This window comes from Apus apus, chromosome 1 (assembly GCF_020740795.1).
Source record: "Apus apus isolate bApuApu2 chromosome 1, bApuApu2.pri.cur, whole genome shotgun sequence".
Classification (NCBI taxonomy): Eukaryota; Metazoa; Chordata; class Aves; order Apodiformes; family Apodidae; genus Apus; species Apus apus.
This window is the reverse complement of record NC_067282.1, coordinates 67103425-67127462: the sequence shown is the minus strand read 5'-3', so window position 1 is coordinate 67127462 and position 24038 is coordinate 67103425. Positions and strand designations below refer to the sequence as shown.

At 43.2% G+C, this 24038-nt stretch overlaps 1 protein-coding gene and 1 long non-coding RNA gene across 6 annotated transcripts in view; one reads left to right on the top strand and one right to left on the bottom strand.

The window, feature by feature from the left end:
- CD200R1 (CD200 receptor 1) overlaps positions 1 to 24038 on the top strand; it is a 75525-nt gene that overhangs the window by 35297 nt on the left and 16190 nt on the right. Inside the window, exon 1 of one of the 5 annotated variants that reach the window (XM_051609764.1) lies at positions 22187 to 22456. The exons of the other annotated variants lie outside the window; for them this stretch is intronic. Within the exon in view, the coding sequence (XP_051465724.1) occupies positions 22369 to 22456 (88 nt within the window). The 5' untranslated portion in view covers positions 22187 to 22368. Of the gene's footprint in view, positions 1 to 22186; positions 22457 to 24038 lie in introns of those variants that run through there. 5 annotated transcript variants of the gene reach the window in all.
- Positions 10125 to 24038, bottom strand: part of LOC127380607 (uncharacterized) — a 462715-nt gene continuing 448801 nt past the window's right edge. The window contains exons 3-4 of the long non-coding RNA XR_007888533.1: positions 10784 to 10935; positions 10125 to 10262 (exon numbers count right to left, since the gene is read on the bottom strand). This is a non-coding gene — a long non-coding RNA (uncharacterized LOC127380607). The remainder of the gene's footprint in view (positions 10263 to 10783; positions 10936 to 24038) is intronic.

Below are 24038 nucleotides of genomic sequence, written 5' to 3'. Positions count from 1 at the left end.
TTTTCTGATATTCACCTTAAACCTCCTATGCTCCAATTTGTATCCATTACCCCTTGTCCTATCACTGGTCATCACTGAAAAAGGCTTAACTCCATCTTCTTGACACTCACCCTTTACGTATTTGTAAACATTGATGAGGTCACCCCTCAGTCTCCTTTTCTCCAAGCTAAAGAGACCCAGCTCTCTCAGCCTTTCCTCATAAGGGAGATGTTCCACTCTCTTAATCATCTTTGTGGCTCTGCACTGGACTCTTTCCAGCAGTTCCCTGTCCTTCTTGAACTGAGGGGCCCAGAACTGGACACAATACTGCGGATGTGGCCTCACCAATGCAGAATAGAGAGGGAGGAGAACCTCTCTTGACTTACTAACCACACCCTTTCTAATGCACCCCAGGATGCCATTGGCCTTCTTAGCCACAAGGGCACATTGCTGGCTCATGATCATCCTCCTGTCCACCAGGACCCCCAGGTCCCTTTCACCTACACTGCTCTCCAGCAGGTCAGCCCCCAACCTGTACTGGTACATGGCGTTTTTCTTCCCCAAATGCAAAACTCTACACTTGCCCTTGTTGAACTTCATCAGGTTTTTCCCCGCCCAAGTCTCCAGCCTGTCTAGGTCTCTCTGAATGGCAGCACAGCCTTCTGGTGTGTCAGCCACTCCTCCCAGCTTGGTGTCATCAGCAAACTTGCTGAGGGTACATTCTGTACCCTCATCCAGGTCGTTGATGAAGATGTTGAACAACACCGGTCCCAGTACCGACCCCTGAGGGACTCCACTGGTCACACACCTCCAACCAGATTCTGCCCCATTGACTACAACTCTCTGACTTCTTCCTTGCAACCAGTTCTTGATCCACCTCACTGCCTGATCATCAAACCCATACTTGATCAACTTATCTACAAGGATGCTGTGGGAGATGGTGTCAAATGCTTTACTGAAATCAAGACAGACCACATCTACCGCTCTGCCATCATCTATCCACCTAGTAATTTCCTCATAGAAGGCTATGAGGTTAGTCAAACATGACTTACCCTTGGTAAAACCATGTTGACTGCTCTTGATGACCCCCATCTCCTTGATATGTCTAGAGATAGTGCCAAGGACAAGTTGTTCCATTACCTTTCCAGGGATGGAGGTGAGGCTGACCGGTCTATAGTTACCCAGGTCCTCCTTCTTGCCCTTCTTGTAGACTGGAGTGACGTTTGCTATCCTCCAGTCCTCAGGCACCTCTCCTGTTACCCATGACTTACCGAAGATGATGGAGAGTGGACTAGCAATGACCTCCGCCAGCTCCCTCAGCACCCTTGGATGCATTCCATCTGGACCCATCAATTTATGGATGTCCAGATTACTCAACTGATCCCTAACCCAATCCTCATCTACCTGGGCAAACTCCTCCTTTATCCTGACTTCTTCTGGGGCTATATGAAACTGGGGCTCATGGGGAAAGCCTGCAGGAGTAAAGACAGAGGCAAAGAAGGCATTCAGCACCTCTGCCTTCTTTATATCCTCTGTCACCAGGGCACCCACCTCATTCAGCAGTGGGCCTATATTGCCTCTGGTGTTAGTTTTGTCAGCTATGTATTTGAAAAAGCCCTTTCTATTGTCCTTAACCCGACTTGCAAGGTTAAGTTCCAAGGAGGCCTTAGCTTTCCTAGTTGCCTCCCTACATTCTCTGACAACAGTCCTATATTCCTCCCAAGTCACCAGCCCCTCCTTCCATGATCTGTAGATTTTCCTTTTCCACTTGAGTTTGCCCAGCAGTTCCTTTTTTAACCACGCTGGTCTCCTAGCTCCCTTACTAGATTTTCTACCCATTGGGACACACTGATGCTGTGCTTGCAAGAAGTGGTCCTTGAATGTTGTCCAGCTATCTTGAGCCCCTTTACCTTCTAGCACTCTGTCCCATGGGACTTCCCTTAACAATTGATTGAGGAGGCCGAAGTTTGCTCTGTGGAAGTCCAGGGTTCTGGTCCTGCTGGGTATTCTGTTCCTCCCACACAGGATCCTGAACTCCACCATCTCTTGGAGATGTGCTTGTTGCTTTTGTGGGGCTTTTTGGTGTTTGTTGTAAACTGATACTTTCTCTGTGTTCAGGCACTTTTCAAAAGAGTTTCCTCAAGAGATATTTTTCTTATATATATACACACACACATATATAAAGATTTTAGGGGAAAAATCTTTTGATTAAAAGCTTACAACTGAGCCTACTCAGGGGAACATCCTTCAAACTGTGCCTCTTACTGACATGTAAGGCTGAGGACAGGACGTTGTTTTGAAGCAGACTGCAGGTCCAAGTGACCACTTGGGGCCTTGGCTCGTTGAGACAGAGGCCAAGGTACATCCGTTTAGGCTCATGCCTTCATCAAGTTGTACCAAAAGTTGGACATCATCCAGAAAAACAAAAGCATTTTCTGGGGATGACAAGGAGCACATTTTAAGTAAGGACAATGGTGCACTCCAGAATTCTGAGTTTATTTCCATAAGACTTTTTGGTGTTTCATGCTGTCACTGCAGCACATTCACCAGTGATAACATAGGGCACAGCAGTGCCTGTGTAACCAAGGTAGGGACTAGACCTGCTCTGTGCAGCAGGGAGAGTAGTTGACATGTACCTCAGCTTGAAGACTTTTGGCATGGTCTCCTACAACATTCTTAAAGACAAGCTGAAAAAGCATGGGCTAGATAAGCACACAGTGACATTGATTTAAAACTGTCTGAACAGCCAGTCCCAAGGGCCAGTTATAGGGAATAGCCCCAGGAGTTGTTACCTTTTAATTACTGGCCTTGACACTGGGACAGAGTTTGCACCCTCAGCAAATTCTCAGACAATGCAAAACCAGGGGGAGTGGCTGATACACTAGAGGGTTGTGCTGCCATTCAGGGGGACCTGGACAGGCTGGAGAATTAGGATGATAGGAATCTCATGAAGTTCAATGCGGGAAAATGCAGAGTCCTGCATCTGGGTAGGAATAATCCCATGCACCACTGCAGGCTGGGAGCCCACCAGCTGGAAAGCAGCTCTACAGGGGACCTTGGGATCCTGGTGGATGCCAAGCTGACCATGAGCCAGTAATGCACCCACGGGACAAAGAAGGCCAATGGCATCCTGCACTGCATTAGGAAGAACATGGCCAAAACGTTGAGGGAAGAGATCCTTCCTCTTTACTCAGCTCTGGTGAAGCTATATCTGCAGTGCTGTGTCCAGGGTTGGGCTCCCCAGTACAAGGAAGATATGGACTTACTGGAGGAAACCTAGCAGAGGGCCACAAAGATGATTTAATTACCAGAGCATCTCTCATATAATAGACAGAGAGCTGGGACTGTTCAGCCTGGAGAAGAGAAGGCTCAGTGGGGACAAGGTTAGTGAGCCCATTCAGGCCTGAGTTATAAAAAGGAGGCAGAAAAGCCAGCAATAGCAGATCAAGAAAATGGTTTTCTTTGTCAAGCTTGACACAGCACAAGAGCTTTGGGAAGTACTGATGTGAGCACCTTACATCATTCACACAGAGAAGTCTGAATACAAGCATTATGCTCAACTGGCAAGGGAGGAGAAGAAATTTCACCTGATAGTTTTTTAATAACATTACTAATAGGATGCACATTAGCTTTCCATGTTTTCAGAGTACGAACAGCTCCCCAAAAGCACTGCACAGAGTATTTAGGAAAATGAACACATGTAAAAAAGTCCTTTATGGCTCACCTCCATAGTACTTCTCTGGTTCATGCAAATGAGCTTCATTTTACTTTTGATCACCTGAGGACACCAATTGCAGTTGACTCTCACAACAACTAAATGTATGCCTTCTGCCATAACTCCACCCTTTGGAGCAGCTAATCACAAAGATCCAGAAAAATTTCTCATTATCTTCATTGAAGCACTTAAAACACCACTTGTCACCATCATTTCCAAAGAGCAACAAAACAAAATAATCCACCAATAAACCTCACATATTTAGGAGCTGGATTATTCCTGTGTTTTGAAGAGACTGGCTAAAAAGAAGCTGTGTGTGCTGTGATTTCCAGAGTGATGCTTATACATCTGTTGCAATGATCCATCCTTGCACAAAAACTCAGGGCACCCGAAAAAGCAGGTCTTCACCCTCTGCAAACCCATTCAAGGTTACAACTGACAAGGCAGTGCAGAGGAGACCAGACAAGAATCCCGTCCCACAGGCAGAGCTGGACATATATTAATGATGGATGTTGAATTTCTGAATGCTTCAGTTTGCTTCAGCCAAAAACCCCTTAGAATTAAAACATTCACATTCAACATGTAGAAAACTTTAAATCTTCCCTAAAGTCTAACAATGATTAAAAAATGCACAGAAAATTGCCACAATGAATCAAGTGCTGCTCTGTCTCAAGTTAATCTCTTGTTCTACCCTAAAAGGTGTTACAATGCTTGACACATAAGATGGAGATTAAAAGATCAGATAGTGTGTTTCAGAACTGTTAACTTTATTTTTACACACATCAAACACATCACAACAACAGCAACTCTATGTATTCTCATGCACCAAGATACAAATAACTAGATAAAAAAAGATCTGAAGGCATATCAATAAAACATCTCCACAGTAATGTATGAGAAACTGCATTTTCAGTTCACATTTGAATCAGAACAAAGACTGGAGGTGGAGTGAAGAGTGGTTCCCCACACCCCCATATTTACCTAGATACTTAATTATTCCGCATATTTGCTCATATCATAGCAGCAAAATAGTGTATTAATGTAACATTTGGCATTATGCTGGTGATTGCAGTCCTGGGTGAATTACTGCTCTGTGTTTACAGTCATTTCCAGTATCCCAGGTGGCCAAGAAGACCAACACCAGACCTGCATCAGGAATAGCGTGACCAGCAGGACCAGGGAGGTGATCCTGCCCCTGTACTCAGCCTTGGTGAGGCTGCACCTCAAGCACTGTGTGCAGCTTTGGGCACCACAGCATAGGAAGGACATCGTGGTGCTGGAGAAGGTGCAGAGAAAGGCATCTAGGCTGATTAGGGGTCTGGAGAACAGATCTTGAGGAGAGGCTGAGGGAGCTTGGGCTGTTCAGCCTGGAGAAGAGGAGACTCAAGGGAGACCTCATTGCTCTCTACAGCTACCTGGGAGGAGGGTGTAGTGAGGTGAGTGTTGGCCTTTTATCCCTAGTGACTAGTGATAGGACAAGAGGAAATGGGGTCATGTTGTGCCAGGGAGGTTCAGATTGGATATGAGGAAAAATTTCTTCACAGAAGGAGTGGTGAGGCATTGGAACAGGCTGCCCAGGGAGGTGGTGTAGGCACCATCCCTGGAGGTGTTAAAAAAATGGGTAGACGTGGTGTTTCAGGAGATGGTTTAGTGGTTGGGGGTTGTAGGGCAGAAGGTTGGACTTGATGATCTTGAAGATCTTTTCCAACCTCAACTGGTTTGATATCAGTTGAGCTTTGCATGTGCTTACAAAGACACAGCTCACCAACAAGCATACTTAATTTTCCTTCAACCTTTGGTCTAAGCAACATGCTACAGCCAGGTGCCACCACTAGGCTGGGTTGAAGTTTCACAAGTGCCATGGAAAAGTTGCACTGGTCATTCCCCACTAGTACCTGTCAGGCTTAAATTGAAGCAGTAACCTATTTGAACAGTGGCAGGTATACAGCCAGAGCATAAGAGAAGAGCAAGCACCTTTCTAAACACAGGTTTCACTTCTCGGGGACAAGAAGGCTCAGCATCACGTTCTGGACACTGCAGGATCACAGGCAAACTGGAGCTTCTCCACGATTTGCAGAGAATCCGTTCTTGAGCTCCCTTGGAGGAGGCAAGACAGCAGAACCCAGACCAGCAGAAGACACTGCTCTGAGTTCCAGCACAGTGTCTGTGTGAAGGACATGAAAAACAACCCTATAAAGCTATCACCAATATGTCTAACAAAGCTGTTCCCCCTGCAATTTCTTTTCTCCTACAGACCCAGTTTACCTCATGTGCAGGCTGTTCCAGCATATTCCCAGCCACAGATGGGCAAAATAATGAAGTCCTTTATCAATTCTTTCTGGATAGTCTTTCACTGTGGTCTGTGTACACTGTCACATTGGGACTAATTACAGACTGTACAATAATGCACATATGCCATGCAATGTTGGGGCCTTGCCTTACTTCTTCTGACAGCTTCACTGTCAAGCCTTTAAGAATGTGCCTGTAACAGATGATTTTCTTTACCTTTTTCCACCTTATCGTCTTCTTGATAAAGTATGTTTACACTAATGGTATGAAATGAGCAAGAAGTAGGTGGAGCTTCTTGTGAAAAAAGAAGCCATGAGTTCTAAATTTCCATTACCAAAACAAAGAGAGACCAGTAAGTTTCAAGTCTTCCTCTGCCATACACGCTTACTTGCAACATAGCAAATCTGTGACCACAAGTTCTTTTTTTTTTACTCAGTGTATCTGTCCACCAGAGGATTATGAAAAATCCACCCACATCTTCTCTGCGTATGAGCTCCCCAGTGACCTCTGTTCCACCTATTTCAAGCTAGCAACACCTTGCTAGGTAAGCATCTCCATCTCCAGTATGTTTACTCACAGAATAGCACTTTTAATATGCACGTGTTTATAGTTAGAAAACTACATGCAATTACCTGCTCAACAGCAAACAGGAAGTCTGAAATCTGGAACAAGTTTTATCTTAGGTTAAGCTGCAGACAGTGGCACCATCATCCATAGACCCTTTTCTTTCATGCAGTTCAGCTAACAGAAGTCATAGGAGTGACTTCAGGACCTTCTGCTAAGTGGAACTTGTCACTTTGGAAAAGGATGAGATAAAAAGGAGAAGCAGAAAAAGCTATAATGTAGAAAGGAACCCCCTGAAACATGAGTAGGAGGAAAAGGCTTTTACTCTGACCAAAATATACTCTGTTTTTTCACAAGTAGACTTCATGCAACTACAGTGCAGAAGCAGTGGGTGGGTGCTTATAGGTGGGAGTGATACAGTCAGCTCTTAAGAGAGTGTGCAACAGTTCCCATTATAAGAGTGTGTTTTCTACAATTCACAATATTGCCAAACGTTATGAATTTGGGCTGGGATGATCTGCAGTAGATGTCTGCCTCAGCCTGATACTTTATATTTTAGCTTAGATCAATGATTCAGTAACATTTTACTCATACCAGAAAGTGTGGACAATCTGATTTGAAAAGCTAAAGAAGTGACATATTTTAGATCAGATGGCTGATGCTTGGCAGTGTTTGCTTTTCTGTTAGTCATTTGCTGTGCTGAGTCCCATAAAGGCCTGGCCAAAATTAATCAAGGGACAAGGCTTTTAAAATGTACAACTTAGATATGCACTGCACTACTCACAGAATCATTCTCAAAGGAACATGCATGAGACCCAGAGAGTGAAAGCACAGGAATAGTCCAGTGTTGCTGTAAGACTTTATACATACACATGTGAGTGCAGACCCAGATCCTAACAGTATTTGCAAGGGAAACAATATAATTTTGAAACAGAGGGGTTTATTAAGATGGGAAGTTTGAACTAATTCTAGGCCTGTAAGTAGGGAAAAAAACAAACAAACAATGAAGGGCTAGGCCTGCCATTTCAGAAAAGGAAAATGCTGTGAGTGACACAGCCCTTTGCATATCTGGACAGAGAAGAACACTTGTTTCATTTCCTAAGTGATTCAGAATTGCTAGATTTGCCATGACAGAAAAACAAAATGAGCCTCTACGGTTCACAGGAAAAGTCCAGCCGAAATGATCTAAAGAAGAAACCTATAACCGTGACCATTGACCCAAATCCCAAATACTGCTGAAGAGCAGCAAGGAAACTGAAGATGACAAACAAGTATTCCCACTTCAGTCTCTGTGCCCTGTGTTGTGTAGTAGAAAGAGCTTGCTCTAGAAATTTACCTTAAAAGTCTGTTACTTTCTATGTCATATCACCCTGAAAGATAAGGCTGTGTACCAGAAAGATCTCAAGAGTGAGGCATTGGGGGAAAAAAGTCTAACTTTTGACTGCTTTTTGTGGGTCAATAGCTGTCCAGATGGTCTGCAGAACATAGATCCTTGGGTTATATTTACAGAAGTAATTCATGTAGAGACACTTTTTACCTTTATATTCCCTGTACTCCCAGTATTTCTCATGCTTATTCCCCTCATAGCTGCTCCCAACAGCAAGGACACAAGCATGAGCCAGATTTCCTCCTGACACAGTCTGTATTTTGACCATTAGTTAAAGGAAGCTTCTGCACAGCCACATCCATGTTTTATGAAGTATTTTGAAGAAAAATTAAACCTAAGAGGTGCTACCTAGGCATACAAGCTTGTATGTGCCCTAGCAATCCTCCTCTTCACTGCCCTGCATCACACATAGTCCCCTACAGAAATGAAGAGAGTACAAAGCTGTTGTGAAATACTATGAAATCAGAATAGCAGGACCTTGTGCTCCCTATGTCCTTATAGTGCAGCAGAAGGATTACACACAACACAGGGAAATGAGACATAAATTTCCCCCTGCTGGGGGATCTAAAGGCAAAAAGTGTCAGCACCCAGTGAAACTGATGGGAGTCAGGACATGCAAAATAAAACAGATGTAGGACTGGCCCTGAACATATTCACTTAGAGCCCTTTGACAAGAGTGGGAATCCCTTCCTGGGTTCAGCTGTTCCAGATGAGACTGGAAATGCCAGCCAGAAAACAAAGCAAAGAGATGCTACTGTTGCCCTTCGTTTATTTAGCCTTATTGTAGTGCATACAGACATGAGACCTGAGAAAGCACAAGCTCAGAGCACACCCCATGCTTTGGGGATGTTTACAGATTCCAGCCCTTTATGAAGAGAGTAAGAAAGAATTAGCAAAATAATAATCCCTGAAGATATTTCCTGGTTCCTGCTTAAGCATATGAAGGAAGAAGGAAGACTTATTCAATCTGGATCAGTTCCAGATGCACACTATCACCTCATCATGGGGCTTTGCTTTTGGTAATGGTTGCATCTGGGTTTGCCATTCAAACTGACAGAGCCATGAACAGCAGTGGGAAGCCCAAATAAAGGGCTGTCTGATGCAAATAGTGGAAAACCAGGCTTGGCAACTAGTGGGCTACGGACAGCCCTGAGCAGTGCACATGAGGTGCAAAGGAAGGAAGAGGATTCAACAAGATGGCTTGGTGGCATGGGCCCTCAACCAGAGCTGGTAACAGTCAGCTGCTTCTCTGCCTTTCAACAGCTTTTTGATGGAAAAATAACAGCTCTCACCCCAAATCTCTTTGGGGCTGGCCTGCCAAGTAAGCTGTGCTTTACAAAAAGCTGCCCATTCCTGGCCCTGGCAAAGGGCTAATACTAAGGGCCTAGAAGGCATGTCCTGAGACTTGGCAGCCCCTTCTGCTCACAGATTTTCCCACTTTTTCTGGGGCTGGTGTGACACACCTACCAGCCGGTGCAGCTGACTCTGACTGCCCTCTAGTGCAGGGATCAAACCTGCTGAATAATTTAAGAGATGGGCACAGCTACAAACACCTGCAGCTGAATGGTGAGCCAGCTCTTGCTCAAGTATCCTAGGTGTATGCTTGGCAGGGAGACTCCTGGGTTCTCTTCCAGATGGCACTGGCCATGCATATGAGGCCACCAATCTGCTTTAAAAGTGCAGAGCAACCAGATACCCCTTCTGCTGCTGCAGACAGAAATTCTTCTGCAAACCACAGGTAAATGAGTAAAGTATCACCAAAAAAAAAGCATCACATAATAATTTTACATTTTAGAAGTGTTAGAAATGGCTTCTGGGGATGATGTGTTAAAGAGAGCACTCGATCAGTTCAGTCTCTGTCTCACATGTCGGCAGTTGACAACTGAACCAATTCATGAACCTTCTCATCTTACAGGAAGAAGGGTTAGGACTTCTTTTCCATAAGACAATATACTGTAGTTCTGAACTACTAAAATCCTTGAAAGCCCAAGAAAAACACCCTTCTGTGCAACAGTGGAATTACTCAGGGCAATATTAAATTATCTTGGTTTTTCTCCTTGCTTCAGGCTTTAAAGACATTGTTAAGACAGAAATCAGAGAAACCTCATCATTAGATCCAGCAGCTACCTGAAATTAGATACAGCAAGATAAAATTACATTACTGGAGAGAAAAGATCTACTTACAGTGGTTCCAAATAGACATCTGAACCATTTATCTTCTTCTGTACAGCTGGTGTATTGTGGCTATCTTTTTATTGTGAGATAAGTGAATCTGAATGAGCTGGGTCAGAATGGCCACATTCTTGGGATCCATTTGATAGCTTCCTGCTGAAAAGAGGCATTAAAATGAGATTAATTTAATAACGTGGAAGATTCAGAAGAATGGTAAAGGACTACAGAGTTCTTTATCTTTTGAACTCTTTTGTAGCAGATCAGTTCACCAAGATCATCCAGCCCATGATCATTTTTCCATGAGGGGCCAAACTCTGGGCAAAATACAAGAAATTATATAAATTTGTCCTTTAAGCTGTAGTAGATATGACTTATTTCAAAAGCATGGTGCTAATGAAGCACCACTAGATAGTCAGTGGTGGCAAGTGCCCCATTTCTGTGGCTGCATTCAAATGACATGAGATGTATTAATAGTCCCTACCTGCCTTTAGCTCCCCAGTAGTTACTAATACACATGGATACTTTCACAGATTGGCCAGCTGCTGCCCCTCCACATACCTTTGGCTATATCTCTGTGAAGCCTGTGCCCAGCCTAAGCAAACTAATTATCTACAAACATTGCCATCTCATACCAATCCCTCTTCTCAGCTCTTCTAATATATACAAATGGGACCTACCTTGCTTTCACCTGACTAAAAACCAGCTCTGGACACTGTGGCCAAAACTTCTTTTCATTTCAACTGGCAATTAGAAGTCTGTGCAGAGCAAATTAACATCCTCATCTGGTTCCTGGTGGAGAGTTATCCATATAAAGCTGCATCACTGTAACCTGTAGATATAAATTCAAGGACAGATACCATGACTCAGTATCGTTATGGTCAGAGCTCGAATATATTGGTAGAAATTGTTACCACTGCTGCACCTATTCTGTGACTAGTTAGAAGATTCTACCTTCAAAGGCACTTTCTAACCTGCCATTAATGCACCTGAGCAGCTCCTTCTGGTCACCTGAGTAACTACTTCTGAGTAGACCTGGTACATGCTCAGAGCTCCCCCAGGCTATGTAGTTTTGCTTCTGATTATGCTACATTTTCCAGAGATAAATAGTAAACTAAACTAAAACAGGCATATAGAACAGGACTGGTACCAGTTCCCAAGCCTGAGAAGAATGTGCCAGGTGTCCACCATTTCTGTCCCATTCTTCATGTTCTCTCAAAGTACCTGGGAGGCCTCTTTGGACACAGGCTCAGAACTCCACTCCTGCTAATGCCTGAGCATCTCTTCACTGGAAAAAAAAATCAACAATACAAATGTGAAAAGGATTATATTTTTACCAATCTGCAGAAGGGTTGGGGAAGTCCTGCATAATTTTAGCATTTTCAATGCTAAAGGAAGAATATATTTCTTCCACTAGCTCAGAATAAGAAAACTTTATCTGATATGAAACACAGACAAGAAGATACTCCTACCCCATTTGAGCTCTACTGTGGGGTTTATCAGCCACAAATCAGCCTTGTCAGGAGAAGCAAGGCAACAAAGGTACAGGAAGCCCAGCTCTGCAAAGACAGAGGATGGAAGCTCTCAGGGACCCAATCTGCCAGAATAATGGGGAGTCACGGCACAGTGGTGAAGAGCGAGCAATGGTTGCTAAAGATGTACTGGCATGACAGGAACCTGTCACAAGCTAGACTGTGTAGAAGACCCATCTGAGACACAGACAAGAGCAAGCGTGAGTACTGAGTGCAAAAACTGGTTGTTCCATGTGGAAGGAGACCACAGGTGCAACGGGTGGGTCAGGCTGCTCTTTGGAACACAGCACGGTTACTCTCCAGGGTCAGGGCTCTGTGCCCAGCCTGTTTCTTTCTAACTTTGTCACAGTCTTAGCCAGACACTGAGACCACATCAGAGACCAGCCAGAATGCCAGGTCTTCAAATGAGGTATGGGAAACAGAAATTGTCAAAGCCAATTAAGTTAGGGTCCGATTGCTTCCTGAAATGGCATGTAGGCCAAATGTCCTTCTTAATTGACCAGGGAGTAAGTGCAGCATTAACCCAATGTATCAGTAGCACTCACAGTGCCAAACCACTCTTCCAAAGATAAACATGCTCCAGGATAACTGGATGATACAACAGAAAGAGCTGTCCAAAGACCCAGGTCCTCTGGAATTTAACTACCATCATGCTGGCATGAGGACAACAGACTAATAATTATGCCATACCTATTCAAGCAATGACATTTGGTAAAAATCGTACAGTGGTACATGTGTTCTCCTGAAGTTCCACAGAAAGCAGACCTTCAAAAACACTTTAAACCCCTTCCCACCAATCCCACTCCTTGGAACTGTAGAACAAATAAAATATTTTTATTTGGATTGAATTAAGTATTTAGTTTCAACGTAAAATGTGTTTCTGAAAGAGGGCAGCATCATCTGGTTTGACCACGAAGTGGAGATGAAAGGCAAAGCAGGTTTTTATAATCCACTGAAGTCACCCACAAGTCAAATGCACACTATCCCAACTGCCTGGTCTTATGCAGGGGACAGTGAGAAAAATAATAACACAGTGTTTTGAAACAGCTGGAAAAGAGATTAAAAAGTGTGTTGCTTCATTGTGAATTCTAGCAAAACCCATGTGATAGAATGGAGTAAAAGGCACATTCTTCTCCTCTAGAAAAAGAAGTAACAGCCATCTCTTAGATCCTACAGCTACAGTAGCTGAAAAGTAGGGTGGAATGTAAGAGATACAGTGGGAGAACCATGTATCAGACTTTTCTGGAGCTATACTAGAGATGCTTTTAGATTCTGCACATCTTAATTAAACCAATTATAACAACTGTTTTGTGTGTAACACATTCATCACAACTGTGATGGATTAGACTTGGCTAAGAACCAAATGTTCAACCCAACTGCTCACTTACTACCTGCACCCTCAGCAGTAGAGAGGGAGAAAATAGGAAGTACAGGAATGAGGAAACTCAAGATAAAAACAAGCAGAGTGCTCATCAATTACCCTCATGGGCAAACCAGATTTGACTTGGAGAAAATGAATTTATTACCAATTAAAATAAGCAATTAATTAATGATTTGGGTAGTGGGAAACAAGAAGACAAACATTAAAACAATTTCCTCTCCCGTTTTCTATGCTCAACTTCATTCCCAAACCCTCTCCCCTCCCCAGAGGCACAGGGGGGGTTGTGGGGTCACAATCAGTACAAAGCAGTTCCTCTCTGGTGTTTCTTCCTCCTCACACCTTTTCTCTGCTTGACACGGGTCCTTCGTGGTCTGCAATGAAATATCTACTCTGGTACCATGCAACACCTCTCCTTCTCCTCTTCTGATCTTGGTGTTTCCTTTGCTGTTTCCCACTCCTCTGGTTTCCTATGTGGTGTTTTCTACCTTTTCTTAAATATATTCTGACAGAGGCACCACCAGCCTTGCTGATGGGATCAGCTGTATTTACAGTGGGTCCACTACCCCAATTCCAAAATTTGCCACATATACCCAGTACATAAAGCTAAGGAAAAATCCCATTGTGGAGAATTGAACTGGTAAATATTTTTCAACTGGATCTTTTAAATTTAAATTATGTATTTTTTTCTGAAAGTTAGTGCCACAAGAGTTGATCATACTAAAGGTAAACGCAGCACATAAGTTATCTAAATAATATGGAATATTTTCAAACCTCCCAAACTTCTGGCTGACAACCTAATCTGGAGATAATAATGTCAGTGTGATCTGAATCACAACATAGACCCTTTGGTAGAAAAGCCTTCTTTCATAGAAAAACATTTTCTTTGGGAAATAACATACATGCAGCTGGGATCAAGACAACAGACCCTTTTCTTCCATTTAAGATTCTAGAGGATGCTGAAGCTTTTATCAGCACCCTTTGGAAGGAGTCACACAGAAAGGAGATAAGGAAAAACATGGTACAAGATCCACAGACTACGTCCTCATTCAAATTTTTGTGGCCTTGAGGAAATTGTTAATTTCGTATTATTTTTCAATTTAGTCTCCTTTCCCTGGTATCACTGGAAGAATCAAGAACAGTGCAGAATTAAAGTTTAAAACGGACAACCCATAAGTTCCTTTAATCACCTGCAGGTTGGGTTCATCCCTGCTATACCATTCACTAAAGTGTTTAAGATTGATTCAGGGAGAAGTGAACAGGTATGAATAAAGTGTATTTCAAATTTCATGTGTATCCTGTTCTTCATCTCAGTAGAGGTACTACTAGTACTCATTCTCTGGCGTGAGATAACCCAGGCTCCAGTACAGCACTTTTTCTAAGAAGGCAGGTAGTCTTTACCTGAAAGAAACAAGGCATGAGAGTCATCACTGCCTACAGTAGTTTGTTCCAACGCTTAGTCATGCTCACTGTTAAAAATACATGCGTGATTTGTAGTTGGAATTTGACTGGCTGTAGCTTGGTGACTGGTGGGCCTTTCTCACTCAGTGAAAAAGTCCTTTACCACCTGCACATTTTCCCTGAGTGCATATTTGCATGTGGTAATCAGATTACATTTTAATCTCTCATATTTCCGTTTACTTGTTTATATGCTATTAAGGCCACCTAACCAAAGAGTTAGAGGTTTCCAAAAGGGATTTCTCGATATGATTGAGCATACAAATGTGTTCAAATCAAGATAACCTGTCAGTCTATTTCACATAGGGTGCTTCAAACCTTGAGGCAAAATTTCTCTTAATCTAATGAATTTGTCTCCATTTAGCTTGAAAAGTTTGACCTTTTCAGGACAAGCTATATCACTGAATGCTCTTGGTCAACTTGATGGTGCTGAACCCAGAACGAAAAGCCTTCTTTCCCATTTCTAGAAACACTGCTCAACAATATTCCACAAAGCTGCACCTGATACTGTTGGGAAACCTCGTACCCCACTTGTGAGATCAGATCACTGAGACAATGGGGAAGAGTTAGTGAGGCTGGGGTAAGATGTCTGCCTCCACCCCTGTCCCCTGAAGTTCCAATAACCTCTGTCCAAACACTTTAATACAGAAGTGATTTAGCATGGATTCCTAATGGCTTTTTGTTTTATGAAAAAAGGAGTATATTCAACCCTCTGTGACGGCTGTCTTCCTGATGGATTAATGTCATGGTGTATCTCAATGTAATTTATACAGTTTAAAAATGACCTTCAGCTGTGAGATTCCTGTGGATGTCTTTGAGGTAAGCTGACCTTCACAGAGAAGACAGGCTATGCTAATAAACCAAAGGAACTGAGAGAATTTTCCTCTCTGGTGTCCAAAAGTACGATGCTGAAAGTAATAATTTTAAATGGCGAACTTGAGGTTTAGCTAATTCTCTGTGGAAGTACAGCTGTCTTTGGGGAGCCCTTTTGGTGTAGATGCAGAAAACAACAATGAATATAGCATATATTTCTACGTGACCTTCCTGCATGTAAATGGTCCACGATCGACTGAAATAATCTGTAGACAGCACCAGCAGCAATACTCACACCCACACACACGACTCATTACTGTATTGCCTTGACTGCACTTTGGAAAGACTGTGTAGCTTTTTAAAGCCACACTGGGGATAACAGTCACAGCATGGCACACAGGGTAGTGCAGAGATTAATCCCAACCCAGCTCAGCTGGCTGATTTCCAGGCCAAATCACTAGAAGCACTGCAAATGGTGTTCAAATGCAGAACTTCCTCCTTCTTATCCTTAGCTTGCCCATCCTCCACTGTGAGATTGCTAGGAACCACCCATTAAAAAAGGTAGCTTCAGTCTTTTCTGTCCAGTGCAGTTATCCTGTTCATTCCTCAAGCCAAGGATTTCAGCGTTTTAAGGAATCAGAGAAGTAAAATGTCTTCCTATGTTTCAAGTAGATCCTTATCAATTACTGATTTCTGTGCAACCTCCTGACCAAAGAAAAGAGGGGCTGACTCCCAGTGCTTTGGACCTCTGGCACAGAGGGAAGCTAGGAGTCATCTGGATGTTCCTGCTTCTCTCCTCTTGCCAAACACCTGTCTCAGTTCATCCGGTCCTCTGAGTCACTTCCTCCACACTTTTCAGTCATCTGCTCTCAGTGCACTTCTCCAAGCAAGCCCAGTCTTCTTTGCACAATCTGGAGCAGGCTTCAAGGGAAGCCTTGGTGGGGGGCAGGCTAGAATATAACCACAACCTAATTACAAGGTAAATCTCCTAGGTGTTGTGGCCTGTGCAGGAGCTCTGGGCAAGAACTAAATTGTATTTTAGTGATCTTATTTCTGATTTCAAGAGAGCCACCACCCTCTCATCTCATACCAGCAGGAACTGTGTGCCTTCTGGCTATGTCAGTGATCCCAGAACTAGCTCCAAGAAAGCTGATACGTCATTGCATTGCACTGGGTGGAATCATTCGTCTCTATGGGACAGCAGTTAATTGCATGAACAAGTTGCTGTGCCCTAGCTAGGTGCAATGCTGTGCTGACTTGACTATACCACTTCTATTTCTGAAGCTAGCTCAAAGCCAGCTCGGGGAGCTCTGCACTGTCAGCAACTGCACAGCATGGATGTGGCCTGCAAAAGCTACTGAGACAGGAAACCAAGAAGAGATGGGAAGCAGAAATTCAGACTAGGCTGCAGGGAGGTATGTAGTACATTTAGCCCCTACACTCAGCACCCCTGGAAGTTCTTCGAAACACAAGTAATATTTTGTTTACCTACATGTCTACAAAGGGTGCACAACATTTCTGAATTCCAAGTCAGGTCCTCCAATTTCCGTCCTGATATTAACTGCAAGCTTACCTGAACCAAGGGACTCTGGGAATGTGTGCTTCACCTCAGCTTTACCTACCTTCCAGTACTTGTTTAAAATAAACCATATTCTCATCAGGACTTTCAGGTGTGTGGGTGTTTCCAGGAATAAACAACACCCAACCACAGAACAATCAGGAAGCAGCTTTACAAGCATACTGTGTCATTTCACTGTCACAAAGTGTATACATTTTGTCTCCATAGCCAGCCTATCTTATTATGCCATCCTGCTAGGGTACTTGCCCTGCCATGGGACAATGTGCTAAGAAATGACCACTGCACACTGCTTTTCATGACATGCTGAAAGCCAGAGCTGAAAATTACAGAGCCAGCAATTGCAACCATTAGACAAGCACATTTTGGACAGACCTGGCAAGCATATTGCAGGTAGACTGGATGAACTCTGTTAGAGTTAAGAACTGGAACAGTCAGAGAAACAACCAGTCAGAATAAAGTGCATCCGCAACGTAGTTGTAGGAGTTTTGCATCTGCCCACACAAGCAGTAATGCTATTCAATACGTTTGCTTTCTCTTTCACATACCTCCACATGCAAAATTAATGTATTGTGTTACAGAGTATGCAAATGAATCTTACAAAACTATTTTTCCTTCATTACAAACATAACAAGTTCTAGGATCTATGACAGGTCATAAAAAGGAAGAAAACTCACTGACAAATGTGACAGATACTGCCATCTCTGAAAGAATTAAAGTGGTTTTAATGCCCTGTACATCAGACAAGGCCATTGCATAATGTAATTGAGTCTTAATTTAACTTCATTGCCAAATTGCCAGATCAAACCATTGTATTCATTTCTGGGGCTAGTACTTACTCAGCGAGTAAAGCATATCTGTTAGTACACAGAGAATCATGATGCTTTTCCAGAACCATTCCCATCTTTGGAGATAATTTGATTTGCTCATTTACATGCAGCCTGTTGAGCTATCTGTATGGTCCCAAGATTTAGGATCCTCAGCTGACATGATAGAAAGAGGTAGGAGGGAGAAAGTCATGGTAGCTCCATGAGAAGTCAGCAGAGCTGGGCCACGTTAAAAATTTATACCAGCTGAGGTTCCAGCTCTCTGATATTCATGTCATCATTGGAAATGAAGTTCCAGGAAAGAATTTCATTTCTATCATGCACCCTGATAACTAAAATCCAGCTTTACTGCTCCTGCACTACTTGTTGAATGAGTGATTAGCATGGAATCTGCTGTCAGCAGGGACTTTAAGGCTAAGTGAAACCACTTCAAACAGAGCAGATCACAGACTGTGCCTTTGTCAAATAATATCTGATGACATTATGGTATTTAACATACAATGGGTCTGCAATAACCCACACTGAAAACCACAGGCAGAGCCCAGGTCTGGGCTCTTAGAACACAGAAGACAGGGAAAGTTCAGTTTTCAGGAAGGCTGAGATAGCACCGCATAGCACCTTAAACAAAAAGTGCATGAGTTTCCTCTGCCACTGTGTGGAAACTTACTTACACAAAGAATTTCTTTAATTGCACTTTGCTGGCAATATCTGAATCCTCAGCTATGTCTCAGGCTTCAGCTATGATAATCATTTTATCCTTCTCTTTCTCCTTCCTTCCATCAAGTGCACACTACGTTTCTGACTGATGCAGCCAGCAAACCAAACAACTTTGCTCCCTGTACATGCATTATTTCTCCATCTACATAATTCTCTGTCCCACTCTGGCCTTTCTCAGGGTCGATTCCTGTGTCATGGGATCCTGACTCTCAATTTCTAACTGGTAGAACAGGCTCCAGTGAATAAGAAATACCGGTAACTTCTTGTGGAAAATTTATGTTTTCAGTCATGTCCTGCCACAGACTTCTCAAATATCACTTCCCAGGTGGGAAGTACTTGTAGCAGGTACCTCCCAGACTCAGTCCTCCTCAGATTTCTACATGCTGTCATGACCCTATCAATGTGATAAAAAAATAGCAGCTATATCTCCACCAGGTAACAAGAAAGAAACCCAAGCTTTCCTAGGCCTCTTGGAATTTTGGAGAATGTATATTACAGGTTATAGTCAGCTTGTGAGACCTCTTTGTCGAGTAATCTGAAAGAAGAACCATTTTGAGTGGGGCCTTGAGCAACAACAAGCCTTCGAGCAGATCAAACAGGAGATGACTCATGTGGTAGCTCTTGGGCCTGTCTGGGCAGTACCAGCTGTGCAAAACGTACTCTTCACTGCAGCTGGGGAGTATGGTCTCACCTGGAGCCTCTGGCAGAAAACATCAGGAGAAACACCAGGTCGACCGCTAGTGTTTTAGAGCCAGGAGAGTATTGAGGATCAGAAGTCCACTGCACCTCAACTGGAAAAGAGATATTAGCAGCATATGAGGGGGATTCAAGCTGCTTCAGAAGTTCTTTGTAGAAGCATATCTTCCCTTGGCACTGTGATTGCCCATGCTATACTGAATGTCCAAAGGAAACATCCCCTCTACATACCACACAACCAGCACTACATGGAGTAAGTGAGTAGCATTGATCATGCAGTGGGTTCAACTAGGGAAGCATAACTGCCCAGGAAGCCTGGAAGAGATCATGGACTGGCCAGAAGGCAGACATTTTTGGGCATTGCCTGAGGTGGTGGCTTGTGCCCAAGAGGCACCACCATATACAATGAGTTATCAGAAGATGAAAGGCATTATAGTCTGTTTACTGATGGATTTTTCATGTTGTAGGAAACCATCAAAAGTGGAAAGCTGCTGTATAGAGTCCTACAAAGCACTGAAGCTGCAGAAGGAGAAGGTGAGTCAACTCAGTTTGCAGAAGTGAAAGCCATCCAATTAGCCCTACAGATCACTGAATGATTAAAGTGGCCAGTACTCTATACTGACACATGCACGGTGGCTAATGCCCTACAGAAGTGGCTACAGCGGTGGAAGACCAATTGGCAGCACAGAGATAAACCCATCTGGGCTGCTGTATTGTGGCAAGACATCACTGCCCAGGTAGAAAACGTTACTCTAAAGGTGCATAATGTAGATGCTCACATGCCCTAAAGCCATGCCACTGAGGAACACCAAAACAATGAAAAGGTAGACAAGGCTGTCAAAATTGAAGTAGCTCAGGTGGACCTGGGCTGGGAGTGTAAGAGTGAGCTATTCATAGCTCAATGGGCCTATGAAACATCAGGATATCTAGGGAGAGATGCAACATACAGATCTGCTTGTGATTGAGGGATGGACCTGACCATGGAGGTCATCACACAGGTCAATCATGAATGTGGAATGTGCTACAATTAAGTGAGCCACACAAGTCCTCCTAGAACAGAAGGTGGTAGCTGGGTTTTCAATCTGGTGAGGATGGTACTGAACCACTGCCAAGAACATGCCAAGGCAAGCCCTAGGTACTCACCCTGATGGAAGGAACTACCAGTTGGCTAGAAATGTACTCTGGAAACCATGTCTCTTCCTGAAAGTCCATCTTGTTTTACCCATGGTGGTAACTGCTGAGTGATCTCTCAGTGTTTATCTCAACACATGATCTTTAATTGCATTTTCCTCCCCCTATCCAACTGAGGAGGGGGACTAATTAGGCAGTTTGGTGGGCACGTGGCAATCAGCCAAGGTCAGTCCACCACACCTTGTCATATGAACCTCTCACTTGAGGTCTCCTAGAAACTCCGGCTTCAACCAGAAAGTTGCTCCCAAAACATCTTCATGACATCTTAAATAGTATTTGCCTACCAAAAGAACCCAGCTGTATAACTTCTGTTTTGGAATGAATTCCTACAGAAATTGCAGAGACCTTCCATTGTGACAGCTTACAGTAGGACTTTTCTTATTTAGAAGATCATTCACTCTGTTCCAAAATCTCCTTAATCCTATTGAATCTTTTCATTTTTTCACATTCCTGCAGCAATCATCTATCCAATGTGCCACATGTCTGCACTTTTACACCACCATAGTTTCCTCTTGTCTTTGCATCAAATTTGAGCACTATATCTTTTACATTTGAGGCCTCATACTGCTTACACCGTGCCTACTTTCTCTCTCCAGCCTTGTGTCTTAATCTCTGCTTATGTTAACACCTCATCTTGCTCTCCATGCCTTTGTCTGAAATATGCTATTTACAAGCATTACTAATTCCTAGATCAACAGTAAATACTCAGAAAATTAACCAGAATGTTACTGTGAATAGCACATCAAAAACCTTAGAACAGTGTGGAGGAGTGTCAACATGTTACATTAAATTTAAAATATCAAGCGGGGAAAAATATACAGAGCTCACTCCCACATGAAACTGTAGTCTGTCAGATAATCCAGGGACAAAGATGCTTCAGCTGTCTTACCTGGTGTTCTTTATATGATCGTTATCAGTCTTTTTTACTTATTTACACAGAACCTTAATCCACACTCCTCTGTTCCAGTGAACATAAATGCAGACCATTTTTGAACACCAGTCTGATCAAACAAAATTGCCAGAACATCAGACAACAGTCGACAGCACAGCTTGCAGATGTTCAAACATGGTGTGCAGTCCTAGCTTCTGAGCATTTCAATTTCCTGCCAGCTTTAATCTGTTTTCTGTCTTCAACTCTTACGGCTCTGTCCTCAGTGGTAATTTTTCTGTCTTGCAGCTTTCAACAACATCTCAGGCCTTTTATCTACTTCTGGCCCACAGAACTGTGCTGGGGAAGTGCCGTAGCTTAAGAGAGGAAAAGAAACCCTGAATCTGAAATTAGTATATCAGTAAGGAAGTGGGGAGACAGGTATAGTAGCATTATAAAAAAACAACAACACAACAGTATTGTGAAAAAAAGAAAAAAGAAAGAAAAAGAAAAAAGAAGTTTTTCGGTGAAAGATGTGGGCTGGATTAAATTTCTGTATTCTTTCTGTTGAAAAGTATGTAAAATAGATTTTTCTTTCCCCTCAAAACTCTGTCTGGAAGCCTTGTTCACGATGAGAACTACGCTGCTGAAGGGAGAAATAGTTTAAAATGTCGCTCACAGAGAAGACCTGAGACTGCTTAGTTTTTTGAGGGAGATATGAGGAGGAATTTTCTTGGAGGTGACACAAAGAAGTGACAAAGAAGTAGCAGTAGTAGTGACCAATATGAAGAGTAAGCTTCTCTCTAGCTTCCCAAGACTAAAATTTTGGGTTTGATATTAAACTCAGCCTTGAATAATGTCCTCTGCTTTTACCCCCTCTGAGCTCTGCTGCAGGGTTTATCTTCACTCATCAGCCTCCTGAGGAGAGCCAATGAACGGAAGGCAGATTTGTTCAGTCTGTTTCCTCAGTGTTCGCCCAGGCTCTCAGCACAGGAAGCCTAGAGCTCTGAAAAGTCAGAAGGAGGAACCTCTCCAGCTTGGAGGAGCCAGTCGGTCAGGAGCACGCACAGCTAGAGGAGAGGACTGGGAAAGGGGGAGAGAAAAACGCTGACATTGGCTGCTGAGGATGCACTGGCAGGCAAGAAATACTCCCCGTGACCACAGCTAGCTTGGCAGCGGAATGGATGGAGTGACAGAGCTGCCTGAGCCATGAAAGCAGGAGCCGACATGAAGGTTGCTGGGAAGACTGTCTGTGTTTTTGTGCTGCTCACCATCATCAAGGTCATGGAAACAGTAGGTGAGTCTAAGTGGGGCAAATAAACTGTTGGGATGGAAGAAAAGGAAATATGTGCAGATATTTTATTTCCATAAAAGCTGTGCATCACGCTGTGACTTTCTTTAATGGCTAAAAATTATGGAGGAAAACATGCTTCCCAAATATCCACTCCTGGTGGATATCTTCTCTTCATAATGGTCTCAAGGCTGCCAATCATTAGCACTCTGAACTTTCATGTAAGCAATTATTTAGTGACCATTAGCTGGGTATGTACAGTTTGTCACAGATAACCTCTTTACTCAGACCTCTAAATCCACATAATCTGAGAAACTGATCCATTTGACGTATTAAAGATATGTACAGGAAAGTGTTTGTGATCTTGAAGATTTTGGCAATGTTGTTTCTGCTGAAGAGAAGCTGCAGATACTCTGAAATAGGGCAGAGATCGCTTGCATCTTTCTGCAGAGCAGTGGAAGATCACTGATGCACTGACACGAAGGGAGAAGTTGCTGGCACTTTGTTCTGAGGCTAGTGGGCATGGTCACTATCAAGAATGGGAAAGGCTTTTGTGCCAAAGGCAGTTACACACCTAAGCCTTTCTAACCTTGTCTTTTAGTTGATTTAGTTTTAATAAATTTATGGCAGCTAATGTCTCCCACACACTGTTCATTTGCATTACTGGAGTTTGTGCTCTTCCAGACACCGTGCAGCAGTCTGCAGATTTAGTAATGGAAACAGGGATTTCAGCAGCAGTTCCAGAAACCTCAACCATCTGTGTGTAGAGGGAGAAGGCAGATAGGTCTATGAGATCCAAATTAAATGAGCGATGACTCTGAGTAACATGTAATGTGCATGTGTCTGTTCCTGTTATGGATGGACAGTTAGAACTAAACTGCCCGGACATGAGTTATTCCATTCTGCTTGGCCAGAAAGTAAAAATGGCTCCTTGGTGATACTTTAAAGCAAAACTGAGGCAGTCATTGTTGGCAGTGAGGGAACATGGATCTACAACGTGTTTAGCTGATCAAGTGGAAGATCCAAAATGGTTACCTCAGTGCTCCCCACTGAAAAAAAAATGAAATACTTCACAAACATAATTAAATGTTGCATCAGTAACCTCACAAGAGGCACACTGGAGGGAAAAAAACGTGTCCCTATTCTCTAGATAAAGAACTATCTCAGTAAAATACTGAGGAACCACAAAGTTTTGGTTTTCACCCAAAAGATAATTCGATTGAAACTTCTTGGTGTCTTGGTGAAGCAAAAAAACCCTAAAACCAGCCCACATTTGCTGGGCAGTTTTTAGCTAACACTGCTCTCAGTCTTGTCTCCTTCAATATTAGGGTGGTTATTCTCAGCAAGATGTAGTGGCAAAGTTTTTTTGTCCTTCAAAGTTCACAGGCATGTGTTCTATTCGAAGAATTGAAGACTAGAGCAAGCTAGTGAATGAAGTTAAGTCATCTGAAAAACTGTTGTGCATAACCAGGCTTTATCTGAAACTGTCATCCTTCTTAATATTTCCTTAGGCTGTTGTTTTGTGTGGTTTGGCCAGTTTTTACAGCAGCGGAAGGGGCAGCTCAGGAGCAAGGCTGAGGTCACATCA